This window comes from Anas platyrhynchos, chromosome 4 (assembly GCF_047663525.1).
Source record: "Anas platyrhynchos isolate ZD024472 breed Pekin duck chromosome 4, IASCAAS_PekinDuck_T2T, whole genome shotgun sequence".
NCBI lineage: Eukaryota > Metazoa > Chordata > Aves > Anseriformes > Anatidae > Anas > Anas platyrhynchos.
This window is the reverse complement of record NC_092590.1, coordinates 10,836,517-10,860,966: the sequence shown is the minus strand read 5'-3', so window position 1 is coordinate 10,860,966 and position 24,450 is coordinate 10,836,517. Positions and strand designations below refer to the sequence as shown.

Genomic DNA, 24,450 nt, shown 5'->3' with positions numbered 1-24,450 from the left:
AAAGGGAAGGGAAAAGAAGGGAAAGAGGGCGGCACAGCGGCGGCTCCGCCTGCCCCGAGCCGGCAGCTCCTCCCTCAGCTCGCCGCGCCGCGCCTGTGGCAGGCGGGCAGCATGGCGGCCGTGGAGAGCCGCGTCTGCGAGACGGCCGGCTGCAGCAGCGAGGCCAAGCTGCAGTGCCCCACCTGCCTCAAGCTGGGCATCCAGGGCTCCTACTTCTGCTCTCAGGTGAGGGCATTGCCCCTGCTTCCCCCCGCGGCGGGGGGATGCGGAGGTGGGGGTGTAGGTGCGTGTGTTCATGGGGTGGGGGGGGACCCGTGTGCGGGTGGGTGCCTGGGGCTCGCCGCCGCCGCCGCCCCGGGGCTGGTCCCGCTGAGGGAGCGGGGCGCCTCCGTCCCTCCTCGTCCCATGGAGGGTCCCTTTGGGGGTCCCCCCTTTGGTTTTTTGGGGCTCGACGGGGCGAAACGAGGCGTGCTGCTCCGTGTGCCTCTGCGGCTGCAGCAGCACGGACTTGTTGCTCTGCCCAGCAGCTTTGCGGGGTCCTGTGGCGAGGCGAGGGCTCCCTGGGGACACGGTTCGGCGCCCTGCTTTTTTTTATTTGCCTTTAAACGCCCCTGGATGGGCTGCTTGAAGGCTGCCGGGCGGGGAGATTCAGGTTAGGCCAGTTGTCATTTAACCATCAACTTCGGCGAAATGCTTTCTGCAGGCCTCGGCTGCCCTCGTTATTGCCTCGGCGGTGATATGGTGAGGGCCATCGGTTAAACAGGAAGGGCTGCCCGATGTCTGAGCACGGCTTTTTTTATTTATTTCATTTGAATTACCTGAAAACGCAGAGCAAAATACATATCTTAAGACTTTGAGCCCTCTATGTGTGCTGCTCCTCTCAGCATCAAGCGAGGAGCTGCGATCCGGAGACCGGCGGTGCAGCTCCCTTCAAGAAGTATAATTTGGGGTAAAACCACACAAGTTTGGTAGATACCAGAAGCATTTAGTCGTATCAGCTAGAGGAACTTCCTGATCGAGCAAAAAAAAAAAAAAAAAAAGTCACTTCTGAGTCAGGATACGAACCAGTAGTTAGCGTTTGCATAGGACCTGGGGAGAGCTTCCCACGTGCGCCTCACGCACCCGCTTCTGGGGCTTTCCCCTCCAGCCTAAATTTCACCGGCTGCAGCCCCAAATTTCGCCGACAGGCCTGTGTGGGAGGTTCCAGTGATATCTTCGTTCCCCTCTGACCCATCCCCAGCTCAGCACATTTGTGCACGACGTGGAGATTCTGCTCGTCTGTCCGCTAGGTTTAATGCTGTTGAAATAGCTGCTACTGCTGTAAGGTAAAACTACTGGAAATGTTTACTGGCTTGTTAAAATAGGCTGCTGGATGACTGACTACTTGTAAAGCTGTCTTGCCTAGGCAGTAAAACACTGAACTGGGAATCCCGCTTTCCTTAGTTCTGGGAGACCTTGGGTGTTTTGTTTCTCCTCGTTCCTTTGATCAGTCAAGCAGGGAGGCATAGCTATTCCCCCATGAAAGGTGCTTTGAAATTTTGGGGTGAAGCGTCTCACGGAAGAGAGAAGGAAGCTAACAGCTGCCTGTTTCCATGATGTGCAAAAGATGTCACTCACTAAGAGAGGAGTCCTCATGTTCAGCCCGCAGTGAGGAGCTTTGGTCCCCCTTAGTCTTGTGCATCATCCGATGGAGGAGATGGCATCTTGGGGGCACCAGGTACCGTCAGGAAGGTAGGTGAGGTGCTGCTGACAACCGCCTGGCTGTTTATACACGCACTGAGAGGCTTATCATCGCTCAGCAGGAAATTTTCAAAGCCACCAAATTTTCTCTGAACTTCCAGCAGGTTTCAGCCTATAGTACTGGAATGGGTAGCATTTGGGAAACTTTTCCGAAGGTTTCTCCTAAGTGGTTTCCTTTCCATTGAGGCATTACACACACGAAAAGCTGTTTGATAAGCTAGTAAGTGGAACTGGGATGTTACTCCATGGTGCAGCCTGCGTACCTGAAGGCCTGGTCCTGTCCCCTCCCTCCAAGGCTGCAGGTTTCCACCCATTCCATTCAGCTGGACCTGACTCTTTGGTGAGCCATTTCATGGGTTTTTAGGATTTCTTTTTCTTTTTTTTTTTTTAAATGGAGCAATAGCAGTTGCATGAAGTTTTCTGCTAGTTCAGCTTCCCACGGCTTTGTGCTGCAGGATCAGAGAACACCAGTGCTTCAGGACGGTGCAGCCTGAGGGCAGGCATGTCCATTGCACCCAGTTTGGCACAGCTGGAAAGTCAGCCCCTCCTTTTTGAACACAGAGGTGTCAGCTACACCCGTGCTACGTGCTATGGTAATTAATCTGCCTGAAGCCTGCAATAGCTTGTTCATATAGCCAAGGCTCCGATAAGAGCTAAAATCAAATTTGTAGGAGTTCATTTCTCTGGTGCTGAGAAGAAGCTATAGAAAAGTGTGAACTACTCTAACAGGTAGACAATGTTTTGGGCAGCATAGGACTGAGAATCTTCGTGTAGTGAGGAAGTAATCTTAGGATGTATTAAAAATTATTTTTCATCACTGCTCGTGGAGAATTGGAGTGAACTTTTCAGGTAAATTGTACCAGGACAGCGATTTCCCTGGTGGATTTATCATTCGTGCTCCTCCTTTCCTCAATAAAGGGCATCATTCTAGCCATTTATTTTCCCCCTTCTGTATCAAAAAGAGGACATCTCAACAACATGCCCTGGAAATGCTTTCTCTGAAGCATGTGACCTCCTCGGAAATGCCTTCGAGCTGCTCCATTTGACCTGGGAGTGGGGTGTTGTGCACCTTGGCACCGGGGAACGCTGTTGAAGGTTGGGGTGGAAAAGGGGCTGAGGATGCCGAGTCCTGCCCTAACAGTGGGGTTTTGAACAGGTAATAGAGGCGAGGTAAAGACAGTTCCTAGTAGCACAGGAGCTGTAGCAGTGTGTTGAATGCTGGCCTTTTTTTTTTTTTCCTTCTTTTCAGCCCAAGGGATAATGAGAGGGAATATTCTACCGAGGAATTCTGTCTGCTATTAACCTTTGATACCATCTTCATTTAGCCTAGTAAATCAGGTCCTGTCGCCACCAGCTATCTTTCACTGTCTCGCTTTCTCTTTTGTAGAGACTTGCAACAGCATTGCATGGGTTTATCAGCACAACAGGCTCAATTACTGTATCTCCTGAACCTGGAAATAACACGGGTGTCCAGCATGGCATCTCAAGCGTGGCGTTGCTCTTCCTAAGATGAATTTGCAGTTGCAAAACTTGGCTGAGCTGGGTTCAGTGCACTGAAAGGCCTGTCCAGTTTGAATTTCTCGTGCTGGTTGTTCCTTCACTGCTCCCAGAAGCTGGTGCCATGCTCGTGCATGGTATCTTAGAGGCTCATTCAGCACCTAGAAGAGCAGAGCTGAGCGTGCTAAAGGCACCTGTTTTACCAGCCAGTGCAGCAGCAATCACAGCCCTTGAGGCGCTTGTCTTTGCGGGTGAGCTGTGAGGTTAATCTGTGCCATGTTACATACGTAGCGCCGATAACCTGATATTTTTCCTAAGCTAAATGCCACACTCAAGGGTTTTGTTGTGTTTTATTGGCATACCTTAAAGGCGGTTGGGTTAAAAACTGGTTCTCATTAAGTAAAATTGCATGATCTTGGATTAATTCAGGGACAATTTTACCTTCCAAAGGGCACTTTAAAACTGTACTTAAAAAAAAAAAATAAATCACTTGGAATATTTTTAAATGCACCGTCCTGCTTGGCACTGCTTACTAGGCGTTTGCCTAACTATTACAGCTCGGAGTGTAATGACATGCAGAGTGCCAGCCAGTCTGTCCCCGCAGTCTCAATTCCAGCTGTCTTTTTTTTTGCTGCAGAATATTTTTTTGCTGTCTTTCTGGAAATTCAGCTCCGGGGCTCTAAATGGTGAGCGCGGCGAAGTCAGGAATGAGCTGGAGTTCCCCGAAACTGTCCCGGCGTACCTGAGGGGACAAGGAGCCTGGAGGGGAAAGCAGCAGCCCTAAGGATGGAAATCGCTGCGGGATTGAAATTCTTTCAATGACTGGTGTTTTTTAAAGCCAAAGGCATTTGGTAGTGACCTCTGTGTTCACACAAAAATGCTCTCTACTGTAAAACAAATTCCGCCAGGCTGCGTGCTGCTGTCAGTGTGTCATCCAGGAGGTGCTGGACTGAGTCCTTAAGGTACAAATCATTTAGAGCAATAGCTTGGCTTCCATGAGCTGGTCCAAGAGTCCTTCCAGAGCGTAACGTGATTGTGTTACCTTCTGGTAAGTGCACAGCTTCTGGCGAACATCGGATCGAGGTCAGAGATGTTGCTAAAGGTTTAAATATGTGAATGGTCTTTAGCTAAAAGTTGCAGTCGAGTTTCTCTTGCTGACAGCCTGGCTGTGCGCAGGGTTCGACCTCTCGCTTTGCACAGTCCTCTGTCCTGATTGCTACGTGGAAAACACATGAAATAGAAAGATCAATGCTCTAAGTGATGGGGTGGGGCATTAATATCAGGATATTAATGGATATTGTAACGTTTGAAATAAAATGCAGGAAGTCTTCCAAGAAGCTCGGGGCCAAAACCGTGTTATTCCTGCGTGCTTTCCTTCGGAAGCTACTTAATGTTTTCAAACATAGCCACACGAAGCCGTGTCTTCCTTTTTTTTTTTTGACGATATTAGAAAGGAGTCGTGTTCACTTCTTCATCTCAATATTGAAATTCACCCTGGGTGCTTTGTTTATTTAGTCATTGACAGTTTTCTGTCTCGATCCGTGTATGGCATAGGAGCACGGAAGGCTCGTTAGAGACAGGGATGCTAATAGGAAGATGGCAGTAAGCGTCTGGGCAGAGGAGGCTCAGCGACAGGCAGCATTTTCTCCAGCAAATTCTCCACAGAGTGGCCCAGATGGTGGCGAAGAGTGGCTTTCTTCCACGGCTTGTCAGGAAGCCTGCTGTCAAGGTGAGGGTGTGTGCAGCACGCTGTGGCACACCAACAGGGCTTTGTAGCCCCAGCTACGATTCTTGGTTTGGTTTTCAGACCTGGTTTGGGTTGGTGTTGTGTATGTTAGGCTCAATCAGTCGTTGGCTCTGGGCCGTGTTTTTATGATGATGTTTCAGCCACTAGTATTGTCCTTCCTAGGAAAGGAAAACCTCCTGCCCGTGTCTTCAGAACAAGCTCAGCATTATCGTAAATAACCGGAATTAGCAGTTTTCTGAGGGTTGTCTTGTGTACACACAGCCATTGAATTTCACTTCTGTCTATAAAAATAATCAATTTCCTAGTCAGCATCTTAAAGGATCGCCTTTAAATGCCTACTTCAGCAGCTTTTTTTGTTTCCATTTCTCCTTTTTTCCATGCCTTTCCCTCACCTCAGTCTTCCTTTACCCTCCTCCAGCTGCCAGGCATTTCTACCTGCCCCACTGCTCATTATTCACTGCGTGAGCTGCTCTGTGCGTGCTTGGGGGGAAAAGGGAAAAACACAAACCCCTTCGCGTGCACTCTTTCCTTGCTTTCCATTTCCACTTCATTTTGTTGTTGCTGTGATTAACATTTCCCATTTCCATGCAGTAGCTCTCAGGCTTTTTCCCCACCTTAATCTCTTTAATTTGTTCCCCTGTGACCACGCTGATTGACCTCCGCTGCTTTCTTATGCTGGGGAAGGAGGCAGAAGGGACGCAGTCAGCAGGAGGAGATGGCTCCTTGTAGGAGCCAGGGAACGATCACCCTGCCCACTGCAACGCCACCACATCAGGTGTGGAGACAGGCCAGGTGAACTCCTACATCAGTGCCCCTGAACATCGCAACATCTCGGCCAACCACGGTGTTCAATTACTCTTCAAGTTGACAAGGGGACGATATTTAGTAGATGGGATTAGATCAGCGTGTTTCATTTGGGTGGGCGCATCTGTTTGCCTGTGCTTTCTGACTGTTTTGGCTCATTAGCTGTTGCAAGTGGTATTTTCTGGTGCAGAGACTGGCAGCGAAAGTAGCATTTACTGCATGTTGCTACAAAGGTTAGTAAATTCCATCTTTTGGTATTTTAAAATACAGTTGCTTCTCAGTTTCCTGGGAGTGATGTGTCTGTCCAGGATAAGGCTATTTATTCTTTTTTTTTTTTTTTTTTTTGCAATTCTAGGAATGCTTTAAGGGAAGCTGGGCTACTCACAAGTTACTACACAAGAAAGCAAGTAAGTTGCTTTTATTTTATTATCTCTTTTAATATTCTGTTTTGAATGTGCCTATAGAAAACTGTCCTTTTTTGTGCATTTGCACCCCATTATAATTCAGCATCATCGTGTTTTATTTAATGTAGCTTCAAAATAAAGTGTGTGTGTGTGAGTATTGGTGGCAGAGCAGCACGGTGCAATTTGCTTTGCATTTTTCTTCACCTAAGTGCGTGGTTGTGCCTGGAGTAGCACGTCCAGTCCTGGTTTCCCCAGTACAGGAGAGATGTGGGTGTACCAGAGAGAGTCCAGCAAATGGCCATGACGAGGGCCAAGGGACTGGAGCACTTCTCTTCCGAAGAAAGGCTGAGAGAGCTGTGATTCTGTGCCAAGAAGTGATAAGGATTTTTCCAAGATCTCTGGCATTGTGTTCGGCATATCTGAAATTGTGCTCAGTTCCCGGCAATCTGCAGATTAGATACATCTCAGAGTAAAAATGTACAATTTCAGAGACCACATGTGGTACAGAAATCCCTATTTCTGTTCCATTTTTGCGTAACATATTCCTTGAGCCAAGTTACCAGGTGTGTGAAGAGAAGGAGAGAGATCCTGATATAGAGGACAAACACAACAATAAACCACGACGATGAGGCCCATCAGCTTGTACCAAACTTGTACCATTTTGATGCCTGGTGAAGTAAGAGGCAGTGCAGAAGGCTTTTGAAGCCTTTTGATTCAGTGCTTGCTGGGATGCAAGAGCACCAGTCAGGGTGCAGCCAGTCTACATGTTTGGGGTGTACCCCTCTGGGGAAAAAAAAAACAAAAATGGGTTTGTGCACTAATTCTGCAATTGGTAGGAGGATGCAGTGTAGCAAGGATTTTCTATCTGACAGAGAATTTTTCGATGATACCGCCAAATCCACGATCTTGTTGGCTTCCTGGATAACTGCAGGATAAGCTCAGCATGAGTGGTCTTGGCTCTGGTAGCCCTCAAGCCCTCAGTGTCACAAATTACTGAAGCATCTCAAAGGAATCTCAAATACGCCTTCACGATAACTTTAGCTTTTTAGATTATTTCTCAGTGGTTTGTCTAAACTGGATGTCAGGTGGGCAGGTGGCTCAGAAGTCAGCCGTGGAGACTGAGAAATTTATATTGGGGCTTGCTGTGTTAGAGTTCTTGCCATTTCTTCATTCTTGTTAGATATGAAAAGGGAAAACAAACTCAAGCTATCAGGTTATGAGTTAAAGATTAACACTGCCAAGCTCTTCCTTTACCCTTGCCTCCTCCTTCCAAGTAAATCTTTTTTTTTTTCCCTTTTTATTTTTCTCCTTTTGGAAATGCCCAGGATCAACTTGCTTCAATCCTCCACATTAAAACCATCAGATCTGGAGGGATAGCAGGCTCCCAATTTAAAACTGGTTGTTGGATACCCTCCTCCTCACCCCAGGTCATTTCTGTCACTGAATCAGGAGAAAATCACAGACAAGCAGTCTTCGTCTGCAGTGCCAGATTGCTAATTGAAGGGATAATGAGGGTTTCTGTAGAAATATGCTCATCTCCCAAGAATGAAAAGAAGCACAGAACTATGTTTTAGAGCCACAAACGAAGAACGAATCAAATAGCTATTACACTGCCTTCGTGCCTGCACTACTGCTGTCCTGACAATCCACGGTGCGCTGATGAGAAAAGATGAGGTTGGCAGGCTGTGTTTTTTTTTTTTGAATGTGAAAAACTTGATCAAAAAATAAAATTACGACCTGCACTTTTATCTATCAGTACTATCAAAACCAACAACAAAAAAACCACCAGAATGAATGTCAGCTTTATCTACTGTAGGTTGCCTTCTGGACCCCACGGTTCTTGGTAGGACTGATTTTGCTGTTGTTTTTGTTTGTTTGTTTGTTTTCTTTTCAGAAGATGAAAAAGCTAAACATGAAGTTTCCTCCTGGATGCTGGAAGGTGACGTTAACACAAATCCCTGGTCTGGTTATCGATATACTGGGAAACTCAGGCCACATTATCCCCTGGTAAGTGTTCAGTGGCACTCTGCACTCCAGCACTGGAGGAAAAGGTGCAGGTTATGTTCTGTAACAACTGATGGACCAGATGTCCTGACCTGATTGCCTTCCATATTTTAGCTGAAGAAGGAAAGCTTCTTTATCAGTCTGAACCTTATGGGAAGGACGTCTCTGACTGTTATTATCGTGGCTCATTTTTAGTTAACTTGATCTAGGTCTTGGTATATTTAAAATGAAGCAAAAGCCTGTGAGAGAACGCGCAGCAGTTCATGCCTTTTGGCTGTATGTTCTGACATTTATTCTGCAAAAAGCTGCTGATAGTTAAGATGGTGTCTTCTATCTGTCTGCTGCTCTTACCAATGATGGAGCAGTCTGCTTCAGAAAAAAATAAATCAGGGGGTTAATTTAGAATTGAAATAAATAGTTTGATATAATTGTATATAAATGGTTTGAAATAAGCTGATGAAACAGAGCGTGTAGTAACTTCCAGCACTGGAATCGTGAAGGACAGCAACATCTTCAGAGTTGAAAGATGGGTTTAGAAGACAGTATAGCTATATTTTTAAAATCAGTACAAGTTTGTACGTGGAATAAGCCAAAACTTTTACAGAATTAATGGCATTTTATTTACATGTGTCTTTTCTAATTGGCCTCTATTAGAAATTCTGCCCCTGTGGCATCCTCTCCATAGCATCTGTTACAGGCTGAGAGAAGAGACTAACAGAACCTGATCCCATGTGTGTGTCTTTGTGTCTTTGAAGAATTTTGTTTTTGTTTTTGGATATGACACTGGCCAAGTAATTTACTAGTGTTGCTGCTGAGCATTTGCTTTTTTTGTCTCCTGACTCTTGTAGGATTGATGTATATGAAATAATAAAAAGCCCTAATAAGTAGGGCGATGATTAAAAATAACAATCTTGTTAAAATACACTAGTAATCATAGAGAGGAAGGAGGTGCCTGGAACAACTACCTTTGCAGTCTGGGAAGTGCTACAATAATAATGCTACAATTTATGTGACAGACACAAAATTGGTTTTATAAAGCTGTGAAGTTGGCTATTAGAGGGTGTATAGTATAAAAGCAGTAAAGAGTAACAGGAGATTCTTTGAGAACTGGAGATCGGAGCTGTTTTGGACTGTTTGCATAATTACATCTTTTCCTGTGTGGAATTAGCCGTGTTTCACTGTGTTTGATTTTATTGTGTGGGTCTCTGCTTTTGTGGCTCTAGTATGTATTCTTGCAACCTAACTCGCTTTGACTATGATTTATTTAGACACCAACGAGACCTGTGCCAAGTTATATTCAGAGACCAGATTATGCTGATCATCCACTAGGTAACATGAAACTAATCACAATTATGGCGTGTTATATTTGCTTTTTGTCTTTCCTTTGATTGAAGAAGCCTTTAAAGCATGAAGGAGATGCTGGAGCAGGGAATCTCTTCTTTTTTATGTTCTTCTCATCTACTTCTTTTCCCTGCCCCCTCCGTTAACTTACTGATTTAAAAGAATAAGACTAAAAATGATTAGTTTGTAATGAGTTGTCTTTCAAAGGTGTTCAGGGAAGAAAAGACAAAAAAATCCACAAGCTGTATTCCTGTGTTTAACTTCATAACAAACAGCAAAGATAGCAAAAGGTGGCAGACACAGATGAGGTTTGATAAGACATTGTCAGTGGCATTTTGGAACTGTGTTGTAAAATAACTAAAACAAACAAAACCCCAGTAAGCAACACCCAAAAGGAAACAGGTGATTTACAGCTGTTTTTAGACAGAGAGAGGATAGATTCAAACTTACTTGCTTATGGGTTTGTTTTGGTATTGTCCCCCTTTTTGCATTGGTGTCGGTGATTTGTGTTTCTCAAAAAACTGCTAAAAAATCTGTTGGAATTATTTTTAGATCTTCAATGGGTCTTTAATAGTTCTTTACAGAAGATAAACATTTAAACAGCACAAAATACCGTTGTTTTTTTTTTGAGGGTTCTTCAACAGTAAAACTGAGTTTGCACAAAACCTTATAGGAAGAACTTAGAAGTATTTATCACTTGATTATTACAGTAGTAGGACTGCATGGGGGTTGGAGCTAGGTATCTTTAAGGATCCCATCCAACCCAAGCAATTCTATAACTAGATATGGTCATTTATTAGATACTATAATATTATACTAGATATAGCCATATATAGTCATATTCCTTTAAGGTCTGCTTTAGAATATTACATATTTTAGTATTTATTATAACACATTTATTATAGCATAATATTATTTATTATAGATAGTATTATTTATTATCTCCAGGGTAACTAAAAAAAAGACTTTACACTTTCAAGGGAAGTATTTTATTCATAGAAATCTTAAAGTTGTGTTTTGAGAGTGTTTTGACTGACTGGGCAAGCGAATGTAAGTGACTGGGCATCCTGAACACGTTTGGACATTACGATGTTGTGGAAGGCTTACGAATTCAAATTAATCTGGTTAATGTTGATAATGCTATAACTGGGTTTCTTATTTTAGTCTCTGGTGGGAAAGTATATATTTTTCTTGCTGTTGGTAAGCTAATTAAGTTCCTTGATTGGACATGTGTAGCAATCATTCCTCCATGTAATTTTGTTTGTTTGTTTATTCCCCAGGAATGTCTGAATCAGAACAGGCTTTAAAAGGAACCTCTCAAATAAAAATACTTTCACCTGAGGATATAGAAGGGATGCGAGTAGTGTGTAGGGTAAGGAGGTTTTGGTTTTCATTACAAAATGCCTTTATTCTTTAAAAATATATAGTTATTTTACCAGTTTGTGACAGCATACTTCAGAGTTCAGACTTTCAAACCGTTTTTGAGCACTGAAAAATAGTTTGTGAAATCTCATATTTTCTTTCTCCTTGTGACTCCAACTTGCAGTGAATTATTTTGCAAGCAGAAAGATGACTTTTATCTGTTTTCTGGCATTGTTGTTACTAGTGAGAAATAGTCTGTGGCTGAAATGTTGTTACTGTTAGGAATATATTTTATAGTGCGTGAAGGAGAACAGAATTTTTTCCTCTCCTGGAGTTAGTGCCAAGTAAAAACTAAAAAGCAAAACCGAAATAGCATCCCATTCCTGACAATTTTGGAAAAAGAGTTGTTCTATCAAAACCAGTCCAACTTTGAGATGTAGTCTGGTTCATGTATGTGGTATTTGACAAAATCATGATCCAGTGCTCTCTGGACATGGTCCTGGGCAAGCGGCTTTAGGTGGTCCTGCTTGAGCAGGGGAGTTGGACCAGATGACCAGCAGAGTTCCTTCATTCCTCAACCGTTCTGTGATGCTGTGAAATCTTAATAGAAATCTTAATTGGGGTATTTTCAACTGGGGTGTTTTCAAAACTATTTTCAGATGTCACTGAGGTGACTCAGTACTATAAACTGCAGGCATCTTGAAGACTTTCTGTAGTCCCAGTCTACCCAGCTTTCCTAGCAGTCTCAGTGTAGCTGCAGAAAATAAGTTGCTAACCTTCCAAGGAGTAGCCCTGGTCTCATTTTTAAATCAGTCTTTTTTTGTTTCCTTGTTTGCAGCTTGCTAGAGAAGTACTGGATGTCGCTGCCATGATGGTGAAAGCAGGTGTGACTACTGAAGAAATTGATCATGCTGTCCATTTAGTAAGGTTATTTTACTGTTCTTCTGGTGGTTTTATGTGCTTTCTTCTTTTTCTCTGTTTTGTAGTGAGTGTTGTGGGCTTTTCTTTGTTGCATGAATTCCTTTTCTTTATTTTGAACTGTTTCTCATTTTGAAGCTAATAGGTAGAGCAGATGTTAGAAGTATGTTAGAGCACAATGGCAGATTCAAAATAAGCCCTCAGTTAGGAACTCCTGGGACTCTGTATCAGCTCCTTAGATGATTTCCAGCTTTAGACTCCCTCTGAGTTTCCTCACATGTTTTCTCTGTTAACATCACATTTTTTTTTCTTGTAAACCCTTTGGGTTCCAGATACCGCTATTTAAAAAGCATTATATTTAGGCCATGGACTTTTGTGCCCAGTGTTGTTAGTTAGGAAATACAGAGGAGAAAGTTCAGTTATTTATGATTGGGAATCAGAACTGCAGAGCCTGAGATAGAATTGGGATGAGGTGTTTGATGCAGTCAGGTGAACTATAACCCCAGTCTAGAAAACTATTTGAAATGTATGTTCCAAGTATTTTTCTGGTTTGCCGATTCATAGGTAAGTTGAGTTGTGTAATATTAATTTTTCTTAGCTGTGCTTTCTGTAAGGTGTTTAAACTGATAGTTGAGGGATACCAATCTGCAGTGTGGAGAACGCCAGGATTTTGATGTAGATAGGTCTGCATTTGCAGCTGTTGAGCTGAGATTGAGGCACTTCCTATGGTTTAACTAGGCCTGAGGACTCTGGAACTGCATTAAACTTAACTGGTAATATACTTGCCCTCCACCTTTTGCAAACTTTTGCATAGGAGATTGATACTGACTGAAATTTTGCAGTTTTAAGACAGTATTATTTTTCCATAGTTGCTCGGTATGTCTCTTAGCATGTATATGTCAGTTTTTCAAAAATCACAGAAAGGTTATTAAAGTGAATGCAAAGGAAGCACATAAGGATTGGCTTTTGCAAATACATTAAAAATCTTAGACCAGGTGCTAAAAACAATCCTTGAAAATGACAGTTTTCTACCTGAATAAATATTCCCATGCATTGTTCGGAACCTGAATATTTCAGCATTCATAGTTCAACATAAAAATGAATAGAAATAAAATGAAACTAGTCTTACTGTCTTGCTGTTAAGAAGTGCAAAGCATAAGAAAATATCATAATGAAAAAAAAGCTCAAAAAATCTTATTTTCAGGAGTCACAGCATTTCAAAATATCATTCTTACTGTAAATCTGTTGTGCTTATGTTTTTTCATTGTAAGAAACTCACTAATACATGTAATTGTATTTTCTAAATTAGGCTTGTATTGCAAGGAATTGCTATCCTTCCCCTCTGAATTATTATAATTTCCCTAAGTCATGTTGTACATCAGTGAATGAAGTGATCTGCCATGGAATTCCTGACAGGAGGCCATTACAGGAGGGGGATATTGTTAATGGTAAGTGCTATGAAAGTTTAACTTTTACGATTTTAACCTTTCACGCTTTTACCTTCTACCAGTTTGTATGCAAGGGCTGCACCTCAGCACTAGAAAACACCTTTTATAAGAGGATTTAGGAATACCTTTGCTCATATCCCTGCCTTGAGTATACTTCTGCAAGCCTTGAGCCTACTGCTTTGTTCTGGTTTGGAAGAATTTGTTGGCTCTTTCGTTGCTTGGTAGGTCTTGTTAGAAAATGGTCCATGTTTTGTGGATCAAATGTACATTCCCCACAGGCTCAAAAGGCTTCCAAGGCTTGCAGACTTCCTTTTAGAAAGGTAGTTTCTCAAAAGGTGCTTTAGAAAGAGGAACACAGGGTAAAGTGAGGGGATAGGAAAAAGTACAACGCAGGGAGCGCCTATCCATTTTTCTCTTTACCTAAAACTTTTCAGCCTAGTAGAAGCAAAAGGTATCCATTTCAGGTCCAAAACAGGATTTTCATTACAATCATAGGAAAATGTAGACCAGGAGGTACAGCCAGGTGACATCTAGTCCAGTTTCCTGCTCCGAGCTGAGCATCGTAATACTTTATTATCATACTGTACCCTGTGTGCAGATTCTGTGTAAAGTGAGATGTTTTGGCCATGTCTGGCAGTGTCAAGAGAAAGTCTTATATTCATGTAGCCTCCGGAAATAGCTTCTTTGCAGCAAGTACACACTGGTAACGTAGTTTGCAAGAAACTTACCTGGGTAAGTTACCTGGCTGCTGGCTTCTGTGTGGTGGGTTACTGGTAACTTCACTGATCTAAATGTACCACATAATCACGCAGTGAGTATGGGGTAGCTCTGTACATGCATGCACCCATAACAGGCAGTGTAGTTTCCTTCTTCCACGTTTGCCATCAGTACAGACACAGATGTGTTTTCCTATGTTTCCCATTGAGGTTGTGCTGGTCTCGCTAAGCAGCTCACATGCTGTATGTATTCTTTAAGTATTATTGCTGAGTACTGTCTTCTACCACAGGACATCAACTTGGCATGAAAATCTATGATGTTTTTTGTGTGTTTGCTATCATACAGTCATTATAGATAGTAGTTTTTAATATTTGGCTCATCATAGACATGATTCTAGAGCAGATGACATCTATGTCTCAACTGGTAGGCCTGTTCCCATGTTTCATAAAAGGACTATTTGTGATGAACATCTTGTACAGACATTCTTTTTCTAAAAAAGATGTATTTTTGGAGTGGGCTAAACTAAAAATGATAGATATAAATACATATTCAATAAAACTGCTTATATTTATTTATATTTGTCAAGAGTAAATTTATAACTTTAAGTTGATGACCAACTTTACACACAAAGCAAGTTTACACACCAGGTTTTGCTGCAACATAGTTATAAGCTCTAATTTTATGTTTTTTAAACTTAAGCTGTTTTAAGCATACCCCTTCTCATTCTTGCTGTTTGCCTGATACCGAATGTTTAAATAATTTAATTCAAAAGAAAAAAAAGTTTTAAGCCATCTGGTGTATTTTTTCTTAGGAACAATATTGGAAAATTTCTTTGTGTTTAATGTTCACGATAAAACTTTACCTTTTGGCTGGAAACAGTGGGTTTTAGCATTCTGATTCCTGCAAATATGTGACTTATTATTTTAAATGTGCATTGAAAGTACTGAAGCTAAAATATGGCTTTAAAACATGATTACATTCCTACTTTAAATTTAATTTCCTCCTGTTAGTGCTGGAGTTAGTTCTAAGGAAATATTTTACCCAGGTAAATCACCATGGAGTAAAGAGCATCTGTTTCTTGTTTTTATATTTGTCTAGAAAACCAATCATAAGCTTGTCATGGCTGTATTGCACAGGTGGATTTTTTTTTCCATTTTATTTTTTCTTAAATCATTGAGCAGTGAAATGTTATCTTAATAGTTAATTCTATAAATTCTACAGGGTAAGTGTCAGAATTTAATCTGCTGGAAGAGTTGATATGAGGAATTCTCCACAATTAGAGAAATAACTTCACAATTACAGTAACACATTGTATGTGGTTATTGTCTTTTCACAAACAAAGAGAAGCAGTGGAAAATACAGTGGCAGTGGTATGACGTGTCTGGTATTCTTTGCAGTGGATATTACTGTCTATCGTAATGGCTACCATGGAGATCTGAACGAGACGTTTTACGTTGGAGAAGTGGATGAGGGTGCAAGGAGGCTTGTCCAAACAACGTATGAGTGCCTAATGCAAGCCATCGATGCAGGTAAATGCTCTTGCTGAGGCCTGAAGCATCACGGCTTTGGTTCTCAAGCTCAAGTGCTCATATTTGTTATCCCCTGAGAATGAGTTTTGTTGCAGAACACAGAAGTGTTGGTGTGCGTCACTAGCAGATGATGTATGTTGTATAACACGGTGATGGTTCAAACCCTACGGTCCTGTGGGTGGTGGTTGCAACTTTTATCTGAAATGTGGGCTGATGAGGGAAATGTAACTGATGCTGAGGTGATCCACGAGCGCTGATATTTACGTGGAAATAGCCTTTTTGGGCTACTTAGATGAGTAAGACGTCCTTGATTTGAATTGTTTAGGGAATGTGAGGAACAAAGTACGTTTTGGAAAATGAGAGTATGGTTCTCTACTTTTCTAACACACGTGGCATTGTAAAATGAATCAATAAGGTAAAACATTGTTTGAAGACTTTTAAACTCACCCCTTTACTCCCATAAACTTGATGGTTATTTTATAAAGCTAATTACGTGCTTAGATTTTAAACTTTGAGAGTGTGCTGGGGAAGAGAGATCTATATCCTTCAGTAGCTGCAGGACTTTGATTATGTTGCTTATAAATATATTAAATATATTAAATATATTAAATCAGGACACCTTCACTGAGACATACATAAAGATAGAAAGGTAGCTAAAGAATGCTGTGTTCAACTGTATTCACAAATGAATATCCCAAGTTCTCTTGGACAAACAGGGAAAACAAAAATCTCTCAAGCCCCTGCAAATAATTGTATCCTCTGCATGTTACATATCCTGTAGCTTCTTAGAATCTCCAGTAAAATTTACTCACTTCATGGCCCTGCAGGCTGAAGTTTACGTTACTATATCTGAAGGCTTTAAACATGCATTTAATTAAATGAAAAAAAAAAGTGAGCTTACTGTGGTTAATAATTTGGAGGTAGCTAACCAAACTGCAAAGACAAAAATCCATGTGAAAGATATCTTGCACATCTGTTCTGTGAGTGAGAAAATACTGTAGAGTCGAGCTGTGAAGGACATAGGTTATTTATGTTGGATTACTGCTCCGAAAGGACGACTTAATTTTCCAGAGCTAGACTTAGATTGTTTATCTTTGCTCCTCTACTTAATTTTTTATAGCAAAAGTTAAATATGTTGTCTCCTATCTTTCATATCCTGGCTTTGATGTGTAAACTACAGCGGTTCACTCTTGTGTTTGTGATACCAATATATAAATTCTCAGTATAAGTGGGTTTTTTAGTACCCTTTCAGATGCTGTAACAGTTTTTGATGTCTTTCAGCCACTCCCTGCTAATAGGAATTCCAGCAGCAAATGTCTCATTTATAGCCCTGGTTGTGCCATCTTAAATTCGGGCTGTTGGACCAGCAAAGCTCTAACTAGGGGAGTCGTGTCAGAGAGCCCAGCAGAGAGCTCCTTGTTGCATTGCAGTGAGCTGCTTGGAATTGTGAGGCCTGAGGTTATTGCACAACTGTTTAGTACAACACCAACAGATTAACTTTTCGTCTTCTCCACCGTGTCTGTCTTATATTTTGGGAAAAGCATGCACATTCTGATAGTAAGCCAAACTTCCTGTCATTTTCTGGAAGTTCAGTAAGCAGAACTGATAAGCTACAGTTGTTCACATTAGCAGAGAAGTGAACTATATGGCTTGCTTAATGCAAGCTTTGAGCTGTGTATGCGAACTGTTCAGGCTTATCTTGCTTAACATGGCTCCACTTAACCACCCAAGGTCTGGCTCCTGAAAGAACAGCACATGTTCAGGGAGTTTTGAATGATCTTGAAATAAAATAAAATTTCCTTTTTTTTTTTTTTTTTTTTTTTTCTCTTAGCTGCTCAAGGTTGCTTTCAGTATGCAGCTTTATTAGTTGACAGATGAGGCATCGTTGCTTTCATGGTGCTATCAATCTCTTGTGCTCAAAGTGAATTCCTCACACCATTTTCATCAGTGGCAAATTACTTAATTTTCAAGGCTTCCCTAAAAGACCATCAAAAACGCTAGCCCTGCATATGAACATTCTTATTTGCTGTAGCTTTGCCATTAAAAACCGAGTCTGAGAGCAGAGATAACCGTTTTATCTTTTTTCCCTTCTTGGTGCTTCACCTGTAATCATTTTCCCTATTAATTTGTGTGCATTTTTCACATAGTGGAGAGGTAAGTACATATTAAAATACAGTTCATACATACAGAAGCACTGAAACTCTGGATATGAGAAGTTGCCAAGCGTGTTGAAAATCTTTTGTCTTTAGTTTCCAACTTCAACATCCTTTTAATATATGAGCTCTTATGTCCATGAAAGGAAATAAGTAGTGTTCTTGCAAAGGAGTTTCTCTCCTTCCTCCTCACTTTCTCCTTTATGTGAGGCTGTTTACTCCCTTTTTCACGTTATTACACTCACTAATGTACTTGGTGAATTAAGTGAACATAGTGGAGAGAGGAGGTTGCATACTAGAACAGATGGGCTCGCCAGCCAGGAGTGTTACAGAGGTGATATGAGCCTGAATGGTGTTAGATGGTTACTTATGTTGAAAGGAAGCTCTATAAATTTGTAACTATCTTTTTAATTTTGCAGTAAAACCAGGTGTTCGGTATAGAGAATTGGGAAACATTATTCAGAAACACGCTCAAGCAAATGGATTCTCGGTCGTTCGGAGCTACTGTGGGCATGGAATCCATAAACTTTTCCATACAGCCCCTAATGTGCCACACTATGCCAGTGAGTATTCCCGTTGTGTTGTCCTGCAGACAGGACATGCTTTGCAATGAGCGCACCCAATTTATTTCTTGCTTATATTTTAATAGCACGTTGCCTGACAGCCATCAAGTTAGCATTTGTGCACTTGTGAGATATTTTCCTGAACTCTGGACCATAGAGTGCTTCATGAAGCTAAGCAAGGTGTCTTGTGTCACATACTGAGGCAATCTGTGCCTACGCTAATGATTAGCCCTCGCCTGAACTACTTAGTGGTCAACATTCTTGCATGAATTCCCAACTAATCCCTCAGACATCAGTCCTTGTCTGCCCCAAATAGCCAAATGTTTCCAGTCAGAAGGTCTAAGTGAAAGCTTAATGCCGTTTCCAGATGTAAATAAGTTTTTTGAATGGTGTAGGCAGGTGGTGTGCCTGAATCTGGATCCTGTTATATTTTGCTTTTCTCTATTTGAGTGTTGTGGTCTTCCTGGAAAACTTTTGTAGTGTGTGGTAGAGGAGGAGGGACCTGCTGCCCGCACAGGTTCTCTGCTTTAGTTTTTGGAAACGGCAATGTCCCTGGTTTATCAGGTTGCTGAAAATCAGTTCTGTAAATGATTTTTCAGAGAACAGAGAAAATCTCTTAGTCAACAAGTATGAATTCATATTATTTAAGTTTTGTGATGTAAAACGAAGAGAAAAGGCTGCCCAGAGAAGCTGTGGATGCCCCATCCCTGGAAGTGTTCCAGCCCTTCCAACCCAAGTCATTCCACAATTCTGAGAATCTGGACTCTGCAGATGGAGAAGCATTTTATGCCTCCACTCAAATGCTTTTGGTGAATTTAACATCAGAAAGTTCCAGTGCTGGAAACTGTTTTCTTTTTTTCCTTTAATGTTACTTAAAGTATTGTTACTTAAGGAAATGCAGCATTATCACCCCAAGACTACCTTGACTTCTTTAGTATTCCCGAGTAATGAGGATGTCTTTCATAAATGGAATCATGGGATTACTTGACCGTTCCTTGAGTAAATATATCAGTGTTAGAGCATGGAGAGAAGGAAAAACAACTAATGGAAATTTTATTATAAAAAATAATGGACAAGTGAACTCGATTCGTTTATTACCTAAGATGGGATAAATTTTCTAACCTGGTTGTTTGCTTTATTGCAGAAAATAAGGCCGTTGGAGTCATGAAGCCAGGTCATGTATTTACAATCGAACCAATGATCTGTGAAGGTAAGCAATTTGGCAAAAGCCAAAAATCACTAAACTAAACTGATTCTGCATAATGCCTGAACCGAGTAAAATGGTTACTCATACTGACTCTTAAGAAGCGATGGAATAGGATGCTGGTCCTGTTCTTTTGGGGGGAACTAATATCTGGTCTTTAAATGATGAATTTTTGATTTGTTTAATATTTCTAGGTGGTTGGCAAGATGAAACATGGCCCGATGGTTGGACTGCGGTAACAAGAGATGGGAAGCGATCTGCCCAGTTTGAACACACTCTTCTGGTCACCGATACAGGCTGTGAGATCCTCACTCGGAGGCTAGATAGTATTCGTCCCCATTTCATGTCCCAGTGATAGCAGACTGAGCAGGTGGATCTGAACGATACATTTTTTTTCTTTTTTTTTTTTTTTTTTGTCTCTGTTCTATGCATTTTTTAAGAGTACAGAATAGAGAGGAATTTCATCATTTACTTTGTTCTCACTGATTGTAGATAAGAGAGGAATACATTGAACAACCTGACCCAATGTCTGGTAAAGCAGAGAAGAATTTAAAGAATTTTCTGCTTTCCTCCTACCTACAACACTCAAAGCTGTATTTTTCTTTTTTCTTCAATTATCTCTTTTGCACCTTTCTTCCAACTAGACCTGCAGTTGCTTCTGTTGCCGCCATGGTATTAGCTAGAAAAGTGTGGGTAACCTTTCCCACTGGGACTTTGGGATCCAGGTTTTTTTTCACTACTTCAGTGTGCCCCGTCTCTCTGGGTGTGAGTGGCACCTGAGATTTTAAGCATTTCTAGTTCCAAAGACCTGTTCCTGCTTCTGCAGATACTGTTCTAATGGGCTGGGCCTTGTTTATCAGTTGAGAAGTGGGTGAGGGGAGAGAGACACGCATGTTGCCAAGAGTAGGTGACCGTTACCTTTAATTCTGTTCCCATCTCTCTGCTGATGGCCTCCGTGGTAATTATGACTGTAGGTGACGCGCTGTGTTAGTGGCAGGGCTTCTTTTACCAGAGATGGGTAGTATGGGCTTCCTACATGGAAAATTACTAAATTTGGTCTTAAATGCAGCTCCCTGGAACAAGCCACCTCTCTGCGGAGCAGCGCTTGCAGGCAGTCTCCTGCTCCAAACGCTTGGTGAAGCTGATGTATCAGACTTGGCTAGGGAAAGGAATGACACGAGAACCAAAAAGATTCCACGAGAAATGAGATCCCTGCGTGGGTCAGCTGTGGGACGTTTTATAAAGGTACATCCACAGTAGCTGTGGGGGGCTGGATTTGCAAGACTTACAGTGAGATGAGTATATATCTCAAAAGGCCGAGTGTGAGAAGACAAAACACCTTAAATGCTGTTTTTTTTTTTTTCTTTGGTAGTTCTAAAACAGGTCTTTTTCCCCCAGTCAAGCAATTGAGAGAGTTTTGTGGTTTTAAAAAAGTCTTAGGGGGACATAGGAAAACAAATCTTTGTCCTCAGGCTTTATAGTGGGCAATCTCACAATCAATATGCACTTCTCTATCGGTGGGTCACAGTGAGCTGGGAACTGTCACCTTAACAAGGGTGGATTAAGCCTCTGTCTTCTCTCTACTATTTCTTTTCCCCTGCCCACTTCCTTTCCATTATCTTTGCTGAGGGGATTACTTTTTCTTTTCTTCTCTGAATCGTAATGAAACTTTTTTCAGACCCCATTGCAGACTTAGAAGTCGTACACCACTGTCATGCAAGAAGTAGTCAAACCAATGCAGACATAAAATCATACCATCACGGGCATAAAACCCACCTTTTACCAAGGTGTCTGGTGGATTTGCTGCCACATTAGACCCAAGCGTGAGGTACTGGATCCCCTCGGCTCCCCTTGGCACTGCAGAATTTAGGTGGGGAAAAGGGGTTAGTGCTTCACAGAACTGGACTCGCGCGCGCACTACCAAATACCAAATTTACCAGAAACCGTCTTCTCTGCCCTGAGTGCCTCAGACCTCTGTTGCTGTAAGAGTTCCATTGCAATGTTTTCATTACCTTTATTATTATTTTTAATTATGCAGTAAAGTGACCTGAAATGATGCATCTAGAGTGCGTGTGCGTATGCGTGTGTGTGTGTATAGATTTTAACAAAACAGACTGTAGTACTCCGAGTGGAATTACCTGTGCTGAACGAAACGTAACGTGCCGAGGCGGTGGCTATCCTGGAGGTTTGCCTACCATATCACTCGCTCGAATGGTTACAGCGGTCTTGCCTTTTCTATGTGCGTGTGTGTGCGCGTGATGGGGGACTTCAGTTTTGGTCTATAAAATAAAAAAGTTGCAGCTGCTTTTAACAGAAATTACATTTTTGTGATCCAAAACCGGATATAGCGTGCTCACTTATATCCAGGATTGCTTGCACTAGCGCAAGCCCACTCATAGATGCATGCAGCCAGTTCAAAACCAGTCTTCAACCTGTGCATGTGTAACCTGAATACCTCTTTGTTGTTGCACCGATACGACCAAATCCAACACTGCAAGTTTTCAACACAGGTAACCTCTGATGCTATGCATTTCTGCCTATGAATTCAAACCACAATTTCTACCGAGTTCATATGATTGCAGTATTTTTAAACAAGTGGAAAGTTTGATGAACATCTCCGCCTTGTTCTTTGAACATGAGGTGACACATCAGCCTGGAGAACAGAACTTATTTAATAAAAATATTGCAAAAGACCTTTTTCACCTATCTAGCTGTAGCCTTGCTTGAACATTATGTATTGCACTTGTGCTGACTGGATGTGGGAAATGATTTGTGTTTGATTTTTGCAGGAATTGCTATCTACTTCAAAAGGAAAAACAACACGATTTTAACTTTCTGATGGTGCTTTTTAGAAGTCGTTCACGCTTACCAAAAAACACAAGTGTGCAGTTTGTTCTGAAACAATCTCGGGAAGTGTTTTCCCGTTACTATCATCTCCAATTCTGAAATGACACATGATGGTGTGAAAACTTCATGCTGTTTTTGCAAATTGGCATGAATATTTAAGGAAAGATGATGTGTTAGGTAATGCTGAATGAAAGGAACAGCATGAGGCCAGGGAACAAGTACTAGTTCAGTGCTGCTGCGTTTTCACGTGACAGCAGAGTGTATATGCATTTTACATGCAGTTATTTATTGGAAACTTTTGGTCACTGAAGTCCTTGCATGCGGCAAGATAGTACAATTTCATACAGTACCTCAGTCGCCAAGCGTGAGGTGTAAGGAAGAGGACTTGTGTTAATGAATCCCTCTGTTAGCCGAGCAGCTACAAAGGGATTACTTCAAAGACACTTCATTTAATCAACAGCTTTGCAGAACAAAGTAGTCTGAAAACTGCTACCCAACAGCTAGGCCATCAATTCCTCAGCCTGGGAAGAAACTAAGTCTTTGAACTGAACTCCTCTATTGCTAAATGTCTTTGTTTTCTTGCCCTGGTGTTACAGAACCAGCTCTCCATAAACACCCTAAGCTGCAGGTTCTCCAGAGTAAGAATGTAATCCAGACAGCATAATGGCATGGGCATGATTTAGCATGTGTAACCCAGAGGATCACCTGTTACAGCGTATGCACTTTAGTTCTGTTGCATCCAGTTGGTTTTGCTAAGATGCTGAGCTAATACTGTATTGATATAACCCTGCAGTTACAGAGTGCCCTCCTGGGAATTGCTTATTAACAGTAAGGTTCCTTTTTTTTTTTTTAACCTAATTCTCTGATGCTCAGCTGGTATTTCTGGAGCTTATGAGGTACTGAGAATCACCTCACTGCTGCACGGGAGGGCTTGCTTTCCTGGTAGAAATTCACTTGTTATTTCTTCCAGTTGCTTAACATTCAATTTTTAAAGCCATTCAACAGGAATTAGATTTTGTTGCTTGCTGTGTCTTAAACGAAGTTAGAAATAAAGCTACCTCAACTATTCTTAGAGTGCTCTCAGGGTAACTTTCCAATAACAAATGGAAAAGATATAAGTGTCCCAGTTGTATAGCAGTGTCTTGGGGCAAGGTAATTATTAGAAGACAATTGCCTCTCACCACTAACCTGATTACTGTTTGCATTGAGAGTTTTCTGAACAGTTGCTTTGACCAGTCTCACTTTAAAAATGAAATCCCTCCCTTAATGAGTATGTTTGGCTTTTCATGGATGCAACCGTATTTTAAACGGGGTAGTTTTTCCGCCTCTGTTTGCAGCCTGTTTTCTCTCGCCCCTGTTTCTGGACCTGCCGTGCTGCTGCTTCCAGGTTTTGATGCCAAGACGTTCTATCCAGTTGGGTCAAAGTATAGTTAAGGGGAGAAAGAAAGAAAAAAAAAAGCCCTGAAATTTCAAATTAAAACACGTAACGCTAATAACAAAAAAAAAAACCAAAAACAAAAACACCACAACCCACCCTGAAGCCTTCCTCAGTCAAGGCCTTTCACTGTTCTTCCCGTGATCTGCACGAGGAAACTGCTGCTCTAACAGTAGTACTCCCTTCTTCAATGGATAGATTCTATTTCTGGCCAACTACAGATAACAATCCCAAGTTAGATTTGTTTTTGTTTGTTTGTTTCGTTTTTGCAGTGCTGACTGTAGGCTTCCTCAGTTGCCAGTAAGTTTAAGGAAATGACAAAACTTTCTCTGTGCTACTGAAGCCTTGGAGGGGACGCCACTAAGGCAAGCCAGTGGAGTGCTCCTCTGCTCTCATCTCCAGAACAGCCCTGCCTGCAGCCAGTGTCACGAGCCAGATAGCGAATAAGGCAGTACAGGGACTTGACTGCCCAAGCAAATAGAGGTACACCTGGACGTTTAGGTCATGCATCCAACCTGTCTGCTCTGCTGAGTGGCTTCCAGAGAGAGCAGGGTGGTAAATCCTTTGCAGAACAGCCTCAGAAGCTTGAGGGTTATTGCAGTTCTTGCCTCTCTCGCACTGCAGTTGCAGCACACGACTCTGAAAAACACTCTTCTTCTATTATAATAATACACAGCCTCAAGAAGAAAACAGCGACACAGCCTTCAGCATCTTTACGGTCAGTAATTCCAACACTC

At 41.8% G+C, this 24,450-nt stretch overlaps 1 protein-coding gene across 2 annotated transcripts; it reads left to right on the top strand.

Moving 5' to 3' along the window:
* Positions 1 to 52: 52 nt before the first annotated feature.
* On the top strand, positions 53 to 22,137 carry METAP1 (methionyl aminopeptidase 1). Of its 2 annotated transcripts, none has more exons than XM_038179005.2 (11): positions 53 to 225; positions 6,144 to 6,195; positions 8,090 to 8,199; positions 9,465 to 9,525; positions 10,818 to 10,909; positions 11,738 to 11,821; positions 13,127 to 13,265; positions 15,380 to 15,511; positions 18,084 to 18,227; positions 19,372 to 19,437; positions 19,626 to 22,137. In XM_038179005.2, exons 1-11 carry the CDS (start codon positions 112 to 114, stop codon positions 19,784 to 19,786), a joined length of 1,155 nt encoding a protein of 384 aa, XP_038034933.1. In that variant the 5' UTR covers positions 53 to 111; the 3' UTR covers positions 19,787 to 22,137. The 2 variants fall into 2 exon arrangements, with proteins under 2 accessions (XP_038034933.1, XP_038034932.1); XM_038179004.2 differs by having other exon boundaries at positions 56 to 225; positions 8,087 to 8,199.
* Positions 22,138 to 24,450: the final 2,313 nt, after the last annotated feature.

Bases quoted from the DNA above. Each gene is read 5' to 3' on its own strand.
- METAP1 (XM_038179004.2), top strand. From the start codon at position 112: ATGGCGGCCGTGGAGAGCCGCGTCTGCGAGACGGCCGGCTGCAGCAGC. The intron at 8,200-9,464 runs GTAAGTGTTCAG...TGATTTATTTAG, and splicing joins TCAGGCCACATTATCCCCTG to ACACCAACGAGACCTGTGCC. The intron at 15,512-18,083 runs GTAAATGCTCTT...TTAATTTTGCAG, and splicing joins AATGCAAGCCATCGATGCAG to TAAAACCAGGTGTTCGGTAT.